Consider the following 16,020-nt stretch of genomic DNA (forward strand, 5'->3'; position numbering starts at 1 on the left):
ACACTCATTGGAAGTGTCTATTCGTCATCGCGATACTGGCGTATCACCCGGCGTGATGGTATGGGGTGCCAATGGTTACATGTCTCGGTCACCTCTTGTTCGCATTGACGGCATTTTGAACAGTGGACGTTACATTTCAGATGTTTTACAACCCTTGGATCTACCCTTCATTCGACACTGCGAAAACCTACATTTCAGCAGGATAATGTACGACCGCATGTTGCAGGTCCTGTACGGGCCTTTTTGGATACAGAAAATGTTCGACTGCTGCCCTGGCCAGCAGATTCTCCAGATCTCTCATCAACTGAAAACGTCCGGTCAATGGTGGCCGAGCAACTGGCTAGTCACAATACGCAAGTCACTACTCTTGATGAACTGTGGTACCGTGTTGAAGCTGCATGGGCAGCTGTACCTGTACAGGCCATCCAAGCTCTGTTTGACTCAATGTGCAGGCGTATCAAGGCCGTTCTTACAGCCAGAGTTGGTTGTTCTGAGTACTGATTTCTCAGGATCTATGCACCCAAATTGCGTGAAAATGTAATCACATGTCAGTTCTAGTATAATATTTTTCTCCAATGAATACCCGTTGATCATCTCCTTTTCTTCTTGTTGTAGCAATTTTAATGCCCAGTAGTGTATTTAGAACCATGTTCCGCCTTTTTAAATGTCCGTGGGTCTATCATAAACCGCGGTCAATTCACTGAAACCACTGTGTTTGAATAAAAGTGTAATTTCTATTCGTCTCATTGCATATTTCTTTCAGTTACCTTCTGTGCTAAACTGTAGTATTTGTTCCTGTCTATGGTCCAAGTTTGATTGAGCTATGTTACTTGGCAGTGATGGATCAGGCAAAACTTAGTTTCGTTCTTAAGTTTTGCACACCAGAGTGCAAAACGGATATAGTATCACAAAATGCGGGAGCTGTATCAACATATCCTACCTTCTTTCCATGTACATGCACTCCATTTCTTTTTCCAATCGAATTTCACTCGTCTGTCCCTCGCAGACTGTGAATATATCCCTGAAATGTACCATTCCTTCCTAGCAGAACCTGCCTTGTCCTATTCATCCCATCCAAAATGAAGGCTCGAAGCTGCCCTATTCTTGCCCAGCTGGCATCCCACTCCTGCCCAACTCCTGCGTGCCTACTATCAGCTCCTTCCCACAAAAACATTCCTCGTCCTTTTCCATCCAACATCGTCTCCAACACCTTCCACACCCCAATCCCCACTTACAGTTACAACAAGCGCACAACACATCATACTTACAAATTTTTAGAATATACACAATATCAGTATCATCTTCTCCATAAACATCATCATCTGTATTTTAAACTCAACAAGTGTTTTATTTTAATCCAAACAATTTTATAAAAATCATTTGCTGAAGAGCACCAACAGGGGGACTACCAGCCTGCCCCATTGGTGATGTTGGAGGACTGTAAATAACTACGAGGGTCACTCCAAAAGAAATACACAATCTTTTTAAAAAAATCCGTCTTTTATTCTACGTGTTTGAAATTTTTACAGTGTGTAGATACATCCTTTAGGAACAATATTTTCATTTCTCCACATAGTTTCCATTCCTCTCAACTGCCTTACGCCATCTTGGAACCATGCCTGTATACCAGCACAGTAAAATTCTGGACCAACCTGTTGAGCCACTGTTTGACAGCTTGCAGAAGGGAGTCATCATCTTCAAACCTTGTTCAACGAAGAGAATCTTTCAGTTTCCCAAAGAAATGATAGTCACATGGAGGCAGGTCAGGGCTGTGAGGCGGGTGTTTCAGTGTTGTCCATCCGAGTTTTGTGATCGCGTCCATGGTTTTTTGACTGACATGTGCCCGTGCATTGTCGTGCAACAGCAAAACATACTGCTTTTGCCGATGTGGTCGAACACGACTCAGTCGAGCTTGAAGTTTCTTCAGTATCGTCACATATGCATCAGAATTTATGGTGGTTCCACTTGGCATGATGTCCACAAGCAAGAGTCCTTCGGAATCGAAAAACATTGTAGCTGTAACTTTTCCAGCAGAAGGTGTGGTTTTGAATTTTTTTTTCTTGGGTGAATTTGCATGATACCACTCCACTGATTGCCTCATCGTCTCTGATGAAAAATGATGGAGCCATGTTTCATCACCTGTCACAATTCTTCCACGAAATTCATCTCCACCGGTCTCGTACTGTTCCAAAAGTTCGCTGCATACCATTTTTCTTGTTTCTTTGTGAGCCACAGTCAACATCCTGGGAACCCTTTTTTAACGCCAACACTTTCAGTATTCTACAAACACTTCCTTCCCCTATCCCAACGTAGCGTGACAATTCGTTCACTGTGATGCGTCTGTCAGCAGTCACCAATTCGTTAACTCTCTGCAAATTGTCTGGAGTGTGTGCAGTACGAGGCCTGCCTCTGTGAGGACAATCCTCAATATTGCCGTCCCCGCTTTCATCACGTTACCTGCTTGCCCACCGACTAACTGTACTGCGATCGACAACAGCATCTCCATACGCCTTTTTCAACCTCTTGTGGATGTTTCCCACTGTCTCGTTTTCACAGCACAGGAATTCTGCGACAGCACGTTGCTTCTGACGAACGTCAAGTGTAGCAGCCATACTGAAGACATGCTGTGACAGCACCACTCACGGGAACAGGTTGAAATAAGTTTCAAAACAAGAGGGAAAGATGTATCTACAAACTGTAAAACTTTCACACATGCAGAATAAAAACTGTGCTTTTACAAAAATAGTGTGCATTTCTTTTGGAGTGACCCTTGTACTAAACAAAAATATGTGACTTACATTCATCCCACGCCCCAGTCATAATGGATTATGATTGCATATCTGAAAGTAAGAGTCAACTTACAATCCAGATGGACATCCGTCCTAGTGTGGATGGCTTGTGGTCGCGAATTGGACCATTCAATGTTAATGAAGTACATAATCCTAGCCTTTAATGTTCCTTTATACCATTGTGTAGACAGCCACATTTGGGGAAGATATGTGCCTAGTTTTCGGGTGCCAGGCAGCCGGATGCGCTGTTCCTGATGATGAGGTTGGTACTCACGAAGGCGGCCTTATCCAGCGCTGGCGGGACTCGCATGGATCCCTGCTGCACCAGCAGCACTGCCAGATGGGTCAGGTACACCGAGTAGCAGAGGCGCGACCACGGCCGCAGCACCGAAGCCTCCAGCGCCGTGCCGATCCAACCTGCAACACGTGTTAGGAGTACGCATTTTAAAAGAGTTAATAAACTGCTGAGACGCTCTAACTGGAAAGCTGATTTTTGAACCCTTCCTCAAAAACTGAGCTTCGTTCCATTCACTACCTATGCATCATCTGATCAAAACTATTCAGACCCCTATTAACGGACATTAATATGAGCAGTGTCCACTTTCACATCTATGGTGGCTTGAACACTGTCAGAGTCACTTCCAGTGTGATGTCTGAATGTGTGTGAAAGAATGGTAACCCATTCTTGCTCAAGAACCGAAACCAGAGAAGGTAGCGATTTTGGGCACTGCAGTCTCGAGCAAAGTCAGCGTTATATTTCATCCCAAAGATATTCCATTGGACGCAGACCGCGACTCTGGGCAGACCGCTCCAGGAATGTTACAGTCTGTAAACAATTGTCTTACAGGCGCGTTTATGACAGGGTGCATTGTCATGCTTACACAAATAAACATCATCTCCGAACTGTTCCACTACTGTACGAAGTACAATATGCTGTGCAATGCTCTCATCTTCTTCCGGTATGAGCGTTTTCCTAAGCTAGATGTGGGAACCACGCACTAAGCACGAAAAACAATCCCACTCCGTAATAGCACCTCCTCTGTACTTCGGTGGTAGCTCTACAAACGACAGCACATACAGTTCTCCAGACATCGACCACACCGAAATCATTCCATCGCATCCCCACAGTCTGTAACGTGATTCAACACTCCAAATCCATCATTTTTAGTCATATACTGTCCAGTGGAGTCGCTGTTTACACCACCTGAAGTGTTGCTTAGCATTGACAACAGAAATATGTAGCTTATGAGGTGCTGCTCGACAATTTTATCCTACTCTTTTTAACTTTCCATCACAGTTGCTGTCCTAGCTGGGTTGTTGGTAGCACTTTCGAAACCACCAGTTTTTCGATCCACTGATTTCACGCGATTTTTATAACCGCCTCATGCGGTGCTCGACGGTCCCTGTTCAACAGTACAAGAGGCCAGTCTGTCTTCATTTACCTGTGGTTATTCCTTCACGTTTAGGTCACCAACAGGTGGCTTCCTAAAGGTTGACATGTCTGGTGGATTCATTACTCAAGTGACATCCAGTGATTACTCCAAAGTCGCTGAGTTTTCCTCACTGACCCATTCTGCTGCTTCTGCCTCTCCCCTGGCATTATAATTTTCCTCTATTCCTTTTAGTCTGGCAGGACCCCTTCTCCTAACATCTGGTGATCGGGGGTGAGAATAATCGCTACTGGATGGTGGGAGCCATATTATTCTTTGTAACGATGTGCTCGACCCCCAATTTGGACGCCTTGGGTTCTTTTCGATGGCTTGGAGACAGGAGTGTCATAGCGGACGGCCGTAGAGAAACAAAGCGAAGATAAGCAGTTCTTTATCAATTTATTGAACTTGGACAGTCATTCAAGTGCGCCCTCATTTTTGAGATAGTTCGGTGTTCTCTCGTAGTATACCCATTTGAAGCAATGGCCAAGGCTGCTGGCACTGTGCCGTGAATATCTGCTGCCGACTTCTAATCAAGCTGCGGAGCTATGGGGTATCGTCTCAGTTGTGCGACTGGATTCGTGATCTCCTGTCAGGAAGGTCGCAGTTCGTAGTAATAGACGGCAAATCATCGAGTAAAACTGAAGTGATATCAGGTGTTCCCCAGGGAAGCGTCCTGGGACCTCTACTGTTCCTGATCTATATAAATGACCTGGGTGACAATCTGAGCAGTTCTCTTAGACTGTTCGCAGATGATGCTGTAATTTACCGTCTAGTAAGGTCATCCGAAGACCAGTATCAGTTGCAAAGCGATTTAGAAAAGATTGCTGTATGGTGTGTCAGGTGGCAGTTGACGCTAAATAACGAAAAGTGTGAGATGATCCACATGAGTTCCAAAAGAAATTCGTTGGAATTCGATTACTCGATAAATAGTACAATTCTCAAGGCTGTCAATTCAACTAAGTACCTGGGTGTTAAAATTACGAACAACTTCAGTTGGAAGGACCACATAGATAATATTGTCGGGAAGGAGAGCCAAAGGTTGCGTTTCATTGGCAGGACACTTAGAAGATGCAACAAGTCCACTAAAGAGACAGCTTACACTACACTCGTTCGTCCTCTGTTAGAATATTGCTGCGCAGTGTGGGATCCTTACCAGGTGGGATTGACGGAGGGCATCGAAAGGGTGCAAAAAAGGGTAGCTCGTTTTGTATTATCACGTTATAGGGGAGAGAGTGTGGCAGATATGATACACGAGTTGGGATGGAAGTCATTAAAGCATAGACGTTTTTCGTCGCGGCGAGACCTTTTTACGAAATTTCAGTCACCAACTTTCTCTTCCGAATGCGAAAATATTTTGTTGAGCCCAACCTACATAGGTAGGAATGATCATCAAAATAAAATAAGAGAAATCAGAGCTCGAACAGAAAGGTTTAGGTGTTCGTTTTTCCCGCTCGCTTTTCGGGAGTGGAATAGTAGAGAGATAATATGATTGTGGTTCGATGAACCCTCTGCTAAGCACTTAAATGTGAATTGCAGAGTAGTCATGTAGATGTAGATGTAGATGTAGTGTTGCTTGCACGCTGGTGACTCATCAGTGGTGGCCACGCAGTGGTCACAGCCCTGCTGTGGCACAGGGCCGCCAGCAGTGTTTTCTCTCTTGTGGCAGGTCGTGACACTGCCTGGTGTCTGACTCTGGACCTAAGGCTGGAGGGCAGCGGCAGAGTGGTAGCCGCCAAGTCGTGGCCAGTTAGGCAATGGCCCTCGGATCGCTGTACAGAAATGGTAGTGGCGACACAGTTATGGGATAAATTCTAAACTGCTACAGCAGAACGTGTGGCAACGACTGACACAGGGCAGGTCCCTTGGTGTGGTTTTTCCGTGTTGATCATGATGTACTTGACGGGACCAGGGTTTAAGTGGGAAAAAAAGGTAAGTTAATGCCGATGAGCAGGAAGGACAAACGTGTAATGTTCTGCTGCAGTAGTAGTAGTGTCCCGATTGACGTAGTCAGTTGTTTAAGTATCTGGGTGTAACACTGCAAAGCGGTTTAAAATGGAACGAGCATGTGAGAACTGTGGCAGGGAAGGCGAATGGTCGACTTCGATTTACTGGAAGAATTTTAGGAAACAGTGGTCTACCTGGAAAGGAGACCGCAAATAGGATGCTGCTGCAACCGATTCTTGAGAACTGTTCGAGTGTTGGGATCCCCATCAGGTCGGATTGAAGGAGCACATCGAAAGAGTCCAGAGACGGGCTGTTAGATTTGTTACCGTTAGGTAACACGTTAGGTAAAACGTGTTTTGGAAATGGTATGGGAACTCAATGGGAATCACTGGAGGGAAGGCGAATTTCTTTTGGAGGACCCCTTCTGAGAAAATTTGGAAAACCGGCATTTGAGGCTGACTGCAGAACGATTCTACTTCCACCAACATACATTCTGAGAAAAGACAAAGAACGTAAGATTCGAAAAATACAAAAACGTACATGGCGATGTCCTTGAGGACAATATTATGGAAATGGAAGAGGATGTAGTTGAAGATGGAATGGGAGATATGATACTTCGTGAAGAGTTTGACAGAGCACTGTAAGACCTAACTCGAAACAAGGCCGCGGGAGTAGACAACATTCCATTAGAACTACTGATAGCCTTGGGAGAGCCAGCCCTGACAAAACCCTACAATATGGCGAGCGAGATGTATGAGAAAGGTGAAATACTCTCAGACTTCAAGAAGAATATAACAATTCCAATCCCAAAGAAAGTAAGTGTTGACAGATGTGAAAATTAGCGAACTATCAGTTTAATAAGTCACAGCTACAAAGTACTAATGCGAATTCTTTACAGACGAATGGAAAAACTGATAGAAGCCGACCTCGGGGAAGATCAGTATGGATTCCGTAGAAATGTTGGAACACCTGAGGCAATACTGACCCTACAATTTATCTTAGAAAATAGATTAAGGAAAGGCAAACCTACGTTTCTAGCATTAGTAGAGTTAGAGAAATCTTTTGTCAATGTCGAATGTAAAACTCTCTTTCAAATTCCGAAGGTGGCAGGGGTAAAATACAGGGAGCGAAAGGCTATTTACAATTTGTACAGAAACCAGATGGCAGTTATAACAGTCTAGGGGCATGAAAGGGAAGCAGTGGTGGGGAAGGGTGTGATACAAGGTTGCAGTCTCTCCCCGATGTTATTCAGTCTGTATATTGAGCAAGCAGTGAAGAAAACAAAAGAAAAATTCGGGGTAGGAATTAAAATCCATGGAGAAGAAATAAAAACTTTGAGATTCGCCGATGACATTGTAAATCTGTCAGAGACAGCAAAGGACTTGGAAGAGCAGCTGAACGGAATGGACAGTGTCTTGAAAGGAGGATATAAGATGAACATCAACAGAAGCAAAACGAGGATAATGGAATGTAGCCGAATTAAATCGGGTGATGCTGAGGGAATTAGATTAGGAAATGATACGCTTAAAGTAGTAAATGAGTTTTGCTATTTGGGGAGCAAAATAACCGATGATGGTCGAAGTAGAGAGGATATAAAATGTAGACTGGCAATGGCAAGGAAAGCGTTTCTGAAGAAGAGAAATTTGTTAACATCGAGCATAGATTTTAGTATCTGGAAGTCGTTTCTGAAAGTATTTGTATGGAGTGTAGCCATGCATGGAAGTGAAACGTGGACGATAAATAGTTTAGACAAGAAGAGAACAGAAGCTTTCGAAATGTGGAGCTACAGAAGAATGTTGAAGATTAGATAGTAGATTACATAACTAATGAGGAGGTAGTGAATAGAATTGGGGAGAAGAGGAGTTTGTGGCACAACTTGACTAGAAGAAGGGATCGCATGGTGGTACATATTATGAGGCATCACGGGATCACCAATTTAGTATTGGAGGGCAGCGTGGAGGGTAAAATCGTAGAGGGAGACCAAGAGATGAATTCACTATACAGATTCAGAAGGGTGTAGGTTGCAGTAGGTACTGGGAGATGAAGAAGCTTGCACAGCATAGAGTAGCATGGAGAGCTGCATCAAACCAGTCTCTTGACTGAAGACCACAACAACAACAACAGAAACATACAGACAGTCCTTTTTCCCTCGCGACTGGAACAGGAAAGGAAATGACTAGTCGTGGTACAGTACGGTGGTTTGCGGGGTGTCTATGTAGTGTATTTCTAGGTGATGTGCTGAAAGGCAGCTAGATCACAATGAAAAAAAGTATGTTAATGCAGATGAATAGGAAAAACAGTCGCGTAATGTTCGAATACAGCCTTAGTAGTGTACTGCATGACACAGTCAGGTCGGTTAAATGCCTGGGCGTAAAGTTGCAAAACACTCTGAAATGGAACGTGGATATAATAATTGTAGTAGGGAAGATGAATGCTCGACTTCCGTTTATTGGGAGAATTATAGGAAAGTGTGGTTCATCTGTAGAGGAGACTATATAGGTCACTGGTGTGACCCATATTGAGTACTGTTAGGGTGTTTGTGAGCAAGATATCGAAGCATTTGAGAGGAGGGCTGTTAGATTTGTTACGGCAAGGTTCGAATAACACGCAAGTATTACAGAGATGCTTCGGGGACTCAAATGGGAATTACTGGATGGAAGGCGACGTTCTTTTTGAGGAGTACTATTGAGAAAATTTAGAGAACCGCCATTTGAGTCTGACTGAAGAACGATTCTACTGCCTCCAGTGTACATTTCGCGTAAGGACCATGAAGATAAGATTAGGGGGATTAGCGCTTGTATGGAAGCGTATAGACAATGGTTTTTCCCTCGCTGTATTTGCAAATGGTATAGGATAGAACATGATTAGTAGTGGTGCAGGTTACCCTGCGCCACGCACCATAAGATGGACTGCGGAGTATCTATGGTGATGTATGTAGATGCAAATGACGCTCCTCCGTACTGACTTGGCGAAAGGCACTGGATTTCTCTGCCACCGTAGAAATGTCTAGAACAAGGTCGACGCCTAACGTCTGTCTAAAATTTAAAGATTAAAAACAGTCTTGATCCCACCTTTTTATTTTTATTGTAGTGACCCTCTATTTAAGAACCATCTTCTTTCTCCAGAAAAGTGGGTGGACACCGTGGTGCAAGTTGTACAAGTTGCGCCGACCCTCGAAGCTGGAATAACTGTTCAGCAGTCTACAAATGCATTTGTAGACTGCTCAGTGTCGAGGGTCGGCGCAACTTGCACCACGGAGATCACCCATCGTTCTGCAGTCTGAAGATGGTTCTTAAGTAGAGGGTCACTCCAATAAAAATAAAAAGTTGCGATCAAGACTGTTTTTAATCTTTAAATTTTAATTTTAAAGATCGCTGATAATGTTTTCAAAAATTTTTTTTGCGTCTGTCTGTTGCCAAGTGGCAGTGCGTCAAACTGCAGAAACTTCCTGACGTCGCATGCTGTTGACACATGGAAGTCTGATGACAGAGAAGCGGTTGTTTCTACTGAGTTGTTGAACTAGCTGATGTATTAACCAGCGTTGCCAAGCCTGGGGTCCAAGCACTCAACCCATGGTTCTGGTGGTGTCTATATTCCACAACAGTCAGTATTTAACCAACACGTTTCTAAATTTTGGTAGGCTTGGAGCATACTTGTTCTATGTTTGTATTATTAGTTCTAGCCTTTACTGTCGCTAGTTTCATTAATTCCCTCTAGGAATTCTATTGTGATAAGGAGTACACTGAAGAAACTGCAAAAAGGTGGGAATTTAAGGACATGGGATCTGGATAAGCTGAAAGAACCAGAGGTTGTACAGAGTTCCAAGGAGAGCATAAGGGAACAATTGACAGGAATGGGGGGAAGAAACACAGTAGAAGAAGAATGGGTAGCTCTGAGAGATGAAGTAATAAAGGCAGCAGAGGATAAAGTAGGTAAAAAGACGAGGCTGCTAGAAATCCTTGGGTAATAGAAGAAATATTCAATTTAATTGATGAAAGGAGAAAATATAAAAATGCAGTAAATGAAGCAGGCAAAAAGGAATACAAACGTCTCAAAAATGAGATCGACAGGAAATGCAAAATGGCTAAGCAGGGATGGCTAGAGGACAAATGTAAGGATGTAGAGGCTTATCTCACTAGGGGTAAGATAGATACTGCCTACAGGAAAATTAAAGAGACCTTTGGAGAGAAGAGCATCACGTGTATGAATATCAAGAGCTCAGATGGCAATCCAGTTCTAAGCAAAGAAGGGAAGGCAGAAAGATGGAAGGAGTATATAGAAGGTTTATACAAGAGCGATGTACTTGAGGACAATATTATGGAAATGGAAGAGGATGTAGATGAAGACGAAATGGGATATAAGATACTGCGTGAAGAGCACTGTAAGACCTGAGTCGAAACAAGGCCCCCGGAGTAGACTACATTCCATTAGAAATACTGACGGCCTTGGGAGAGCTAGTCATGACAAAACACTACCTGCTGGTGAGCAAGATGTATGAGACAGGCGAAATACCCTCAGACTTCAAGAAGAATAAAATAATTCCAATCCCAAAGAAAGCAGGTGCTGACAGATGTGAAAATTACCGAACTATCAGTTTAATAAGTCACAGCTGCAAAATACTAACGCAAATTCTTTACAGACGAATGGAAAATCTGGTAGATGCGGACCTCTGGGAGGATCAGTTTGGATTCCGTAGAAATGTTGGAACACGTAGGGTATACTGACCTTACGACTTATCTTAGAAGAAAGATTAAGAAAAGGCAAACCTACATTTCTAGCATTTGTAGACTTTGAGAAAGCTTTTGACAATGTTGACTGGAATACTCTCTTTCAAATTCTGAAGGTGGCAGGGGTAAAATACAGGGAGCGAAAGGCTATTTACAATTTGTACAGAAACCAGATGGCAGTCATAAGAGTCGAGGGGCATGAAAGGGAAGCAGTGGTTGGGAAGGGAGTGAGACAGGGTTGTAGCCTCTCCCCGATGTTATTCAATCTGTATATTGAGCAAGCAGTAAAGGAAACAAAAGAAAAGTTCGGAGTACGTATTAATTCTGTCAGAGACGGCAAAGGACTTGGAAGAGCAGTTGAACGGAATGGACAGCGTCTTGAAAGGAGGATATAAGATGAACATCAACAAAAGCAAAACGAGGATAAAGGAATGTGGTCAAATTAAATCGGGTGATGCTGAGGGAATTAGATTAGGAAATGAGACACTTAAAGTAGTAAAGTTTTGCTATTTAGGAAGTAAAATAACTGATGACGGTCGAAGTAGAGAAGAAGAGAAATTTGTTAACATCGAATATAGATTTATGTATCAGGAAGTCGTTTCTGAAAGTATTTGTTTGGAGTGTAGACATGTATGGAAGTGAAACATGGACGATAACTAGTTTGGACAAGAAGAGAATACAAGCTTTCGAAATGTGTTGCTACAGAAGAATGCTGAAGATAAGGTGGATAGATCACGTAACTAATGAGGAGGTATTGAATAGGATTGAGGAGAAGAGAAGTTTGTGGCACAACTTGACTAGAAGAAGTGATCGGTTGGTAGGACATGTTTTGAGGCATAAAGGGATCACAAATTTAGCATTGGAGGGTAGCGTGGAGGGTAAAAATTGTAGAGGGAGGCCAAGAGATGAGTATACTAAGCAGATTCAGAAGGATGTAGGTTGCAGTAGGTACCGGGAGATGAAGAAGCTTGCACAGGATAGAGTAGCATGGAAAGCTGCATCAAACCAGTCTCAGGACTGAAGACAACAACAACACAAAGGAGTACACATTTGTTGTAGGAGTCGTTACCAGAGTTTTATCTTCACAGTGTGCCCGTAACTTTTTAAAAATTATCGAAACATTTTTATCCCAACTTTGTGCTACTTCTCAGAGTACCTCTTTAGTTTCCCTCATAGATTTAATGGCGTCATCTCGATGTCCCCACATATCATGATTTATTTCACCATGATAGTAAGGAGAAATTACAGGACCAGCTGAATGGAGTGAACAGTTTACTGTACACGCACTGTAGGTTGAGAGCAAAGAAACGAAACATCTTAAGTAGCAGTAGAAATAATATTAACGAAAAACACATCACGAATACTGGGACCATACATTAGAAAAAGTTCTTGGAAGCAAAATAACGAATAATGGACAAAGTGAGGAGACACTAAAACAGATTATCAAAGGGAGAGGAAATTTCTAAGTTTGCTCTTCATATGATTTAAGGGCTTCAACAACTGACTGACCTTAGGCCAGCTGCTATTTGTCAAATATGTAATTCACAGAAGTGCAATTTCAGTACTATGAAGCAATTTTATTGACTAGTTTCCTGCTGTGACCACATATGTCTCAAGTTGAACTTACATTTAGTACAATAAATACAGTTCTAGAAGATTTGCTAGACTGATTTGAAAACACTTCATATTCTGTAATTGTAGACTTTCCCAGTGTATACTACTCACGATAAGCTCTTGCATTTGAAGCCGGGTGACAGTGTTAATACAGCGAGATGTTTGTGTCATAGCCATCATCTCCTGTCGAATCGCTGACGAAATATTTTTTCGTCCACTTTTTATTCATTGTTTCAAAGAGCAGAGTGGACTGTTTAAATCTGGCCGATTATACATGTAGAGTCACGATTCTTTTCAGTGAAATAGTGGGCGGAGAGAGTCTCGATTGGGAATAAATGGAATAGAATTGTTATTTTGAGCATTCACACAGCAATCAAGGGAGACCTCCCAGAAACGTTGATTCGAACTGGGAGGTATTGGGGGGTTTCCCCATAGAAGGTAATTTTGCTAAGTAGGGATAAATATCGGGTAACGATTCCTGACAGGATAAGAAGCAAAGGAGTTTCATATGAACACACAGCCAGAAATGCTTTCCAAAAGAGGTACGCCCATTTGAAGATCAACATGATGTAGGTTTTAGTGATACAGAGAACACATGAGGCCACACCAGGCAAGTGGGAATGTTGTGTCTATATTTCCGTTTTTACTCCACAATCAAGGGGGCAGTGACCTGCAGCACCATCATGTGAGGAGATCCACCTGTTTCCAGGATTATAAACTGGAGGGTGGGGAGGGGGGTGAGGAAGTAAAGGGAATGGAAGGAACTATTGATGCCAGCTACATTGGAACTTTATGCAGAATCAGCAGCGACAAGTGAAATTGTGTGCCGCACCAGGATATGAACCCAGGATCTCCTGCTTTCTAGGCTGACACAGCACTAATCCCATGTGTGTGTGTGCTGTCTCAGTACGGCGCTCTGCCGACCCACGTTCCCACGAGACAAGTGGTTCAAATGGCTTTGAGCACTATGGGACTTAACTTCTGAGGTCATCAGTCCTGTAGAACTTAGAACTACTTAAACCTAACTAACCGAAGGACATCACACACATCCATGCCCGAGGCAGGATTCGAACCTGCGACCGTAGCGCCACGAGACAGTCCGCGCAGTTGCAATGAACACTGTGTCTGGGTGGCGCAGTGCCTAACAGAACTGCCTAGTAAGCGGGAGATTCCAGGTTCGAATCCTGGTCTGCCACACATTTTCATTCGTCTCCATTGATTCCACATAAAGTCCCTATGCAACTGTCATCAACAGTTCCTTCCCTTTTCCTTACTTTCTGCCCCTCCCACACCACATTCAGTGTAGCACTGTTGCAGATTCCGCACAGTGTCTGTTCTTGCGGATATGTCCAGAAGAACAGACACCATGCGTTCATATAATTTCGAAGATTGTTTTGACTACTCTGCAGAAGATTCACTGGAAAGTACTTACACACCAACCATACATTCCCGAACTCTTCCCATACGAGTTCAATATTTTTGGTCCTGCAAAAAAGACATTCGTGGCCGCTGATTTCCTTCAGACGTTGAGGTGCACGCCTGGGTACAATCACAGCGCCACAGACAACTGCATAAATTTTTCCACAACGACACTAACCGGTTTTTCTCACAGTGGGATAAATTACTTTTTAAATAATTGAAACGTCCCCCTAGAAAAATTATGAATTACTGTGCTGGTAAACCTCTTACGCTATTTGATTTTCAAACAGCTGATCAAAACTGAACGTACTCAGACATTTCTCTCTTTACTTATTCTGATCAACACTAAACTGACACACAATTTTTTTTTTTTTTTTTGGGCGCAACGCAATCCGACTTTCAGTAATCCCTACAAAAGAATGGCCCTGACTAACAATAACCTATGCCTTTCATGAATCACTTACCTCACAAAAATCTTTGTCACTCGAAGTACTGCAATACAGCGAACGCCAATATTGCCAGCTAAATAAATGATTCTAACTATTGAAGGCACTAACTACTGATGGGCATAGTTTTTATAGAGAACAAACAAGGTATTTACCTTAATAATGTTCAAAAGTCATCATCATATATATATATAAATTCATGACATCCATCTTTACAAATTTCCTTTTTCTGGAGGATACATGTCCAGTTCGTCCACTTATAGCAACCATCAAAACTCCGTCATCTCTCACCCCACATCCACCACTGCCGGCGGCTCACCTCCAACTGGTCAACGCTATGCGCTGTTTCCATCCAACTGCCCAACACTACAATAACGAATATTCTGACAATGCCAACCAGCCACAGACTGCACACAGCACAGTCAGTGATTTTCATACAGAGCACTACGTGGAGTTACCAACACAGAAATCTAAACAGGCTACTTACATAATAAACAGTTCACTTATTGTTTTGTCATGTGTGTCGTTTTCATTTCACGTCAAGAAAAGTTTTGCATCACCCCTGTTCCCAGAACTCCTGAAGAAAGAAGTTAACTGTGCATATTGTATCACAGGCACAGGCCCTTTGACTGTTCAGTGATGTCACTAAACCCGCCCAAAGTTGTAAACCACCGTCCATGATCAGCGCCTATTGGACGGAGGGGGTCCGACAGCCGATCAGTTCCAGTCATTCCATCAGGAAGGAGGTGCGTGGATCGTGTTGTCTGTAGTTCAACCATGTTTAGACGATCAATACCGCGGTTCGATCGCGTGCGCGTTGTTACTTTGTGCCAGGGAGGGTTCTTAGGAAGGGAAGTGTCCAGGTGTCTCGGAGTGAACCAAAGCGATGTTGTTCGGACGTGGAGGAGATACAGAGAGACATGAACTGTAAATGACATGCCTCGCTCAGACCGCCCAAGGACTACTAGTGCAGTGGATGACCGCTACCTATGGATTACGGCTCGGAGGAAACCTGACAGCAATGCCAACTCGTTGAATGATGCTTTTCGTGCACCCACAGGGCGTCGTGTTACGACTCAAACTGTGCGCAGTAGGCTGCATGATGCGCAACTTCACTCCCGACTTCCATGGCGAGATCCATCTTTGCAACCACGACACTATGCAGCCCGGTATAGATGGGACCTACTATATGCTGAACGGACTACTCAGGACTAGCATCACGTTCTCTTCACCAGTGCGCTAAGTCCGCCGCTGGCGCGCTGCCAAGATTGCGTAAGCTGCTCGGCGGGTTGCGTCAGCCGCCTTGTAGGCGTAACATGCTGTTGCATCCTTGAGCCCCCGGTTCTAGATGTACCCTTGTCCGGTTCTCAGCTACGCTACAGGTCAGTTTGCATATAAACAATTTATTTATGAAAATATACAGTACAATCACCAACAAACTTTACATATTCACATACACCTTTGCCTTTTACCCAAATGAATACAGACTCATTTACAGATACACTCCTGGAAATTGAAATAAGAACACCGTGAATTCATTGTCCCAGGAAGGGGAAACTTTATTGACACATTCCTGCGGTCAGATACATCACATGATCACACTAACAGAACCACAGGTACATAGACACAGGCAACAGAGGATTGCACA

The 16,020-nt window shown here is 43.4% G+C and overlaps 1 protein-coding gene across 1 annotated transcript in view; it reads right to left on the reverse strand.

The window, feature by feature from the left end:
• LOC126273239 (O-acyltransferase like protein-like) overlaps positions 1 to 16,020 on the reverse strand; it is a 245,407-nt gene that overhangs the window by 12,193 nt on the left and 217,194 nt on the right. The window contains exon 12 of the mRNA XM_049976783.1: positions 3,064 to 3,206. Within this exon, the coding sequence (XP_049832740.1) occupies positions 3,064 to 3,206 (143 nt within the window). The remainder of the gene's footprint in view (positions 1 to 3,063; positions 3,207 to 16,020) is intronic.

The sequence above is a fragment of the Schistocerca gregaria genome, chromosome 5 (genome assembly GCF_023897955.1).
Source record: "Schistocerca gregaria isolate iqSchGreg1 chromosome 5, iqSchGreg1.2, whole genome shotgun sequence".
Classification (NCBI taxonomy): domain Eukaryota; kingdom Metazoa; phylum Arthropoda; class Insecta; order Orthoptera; family Acrididae; genus Schistocerca; species Schistocerca gregaria.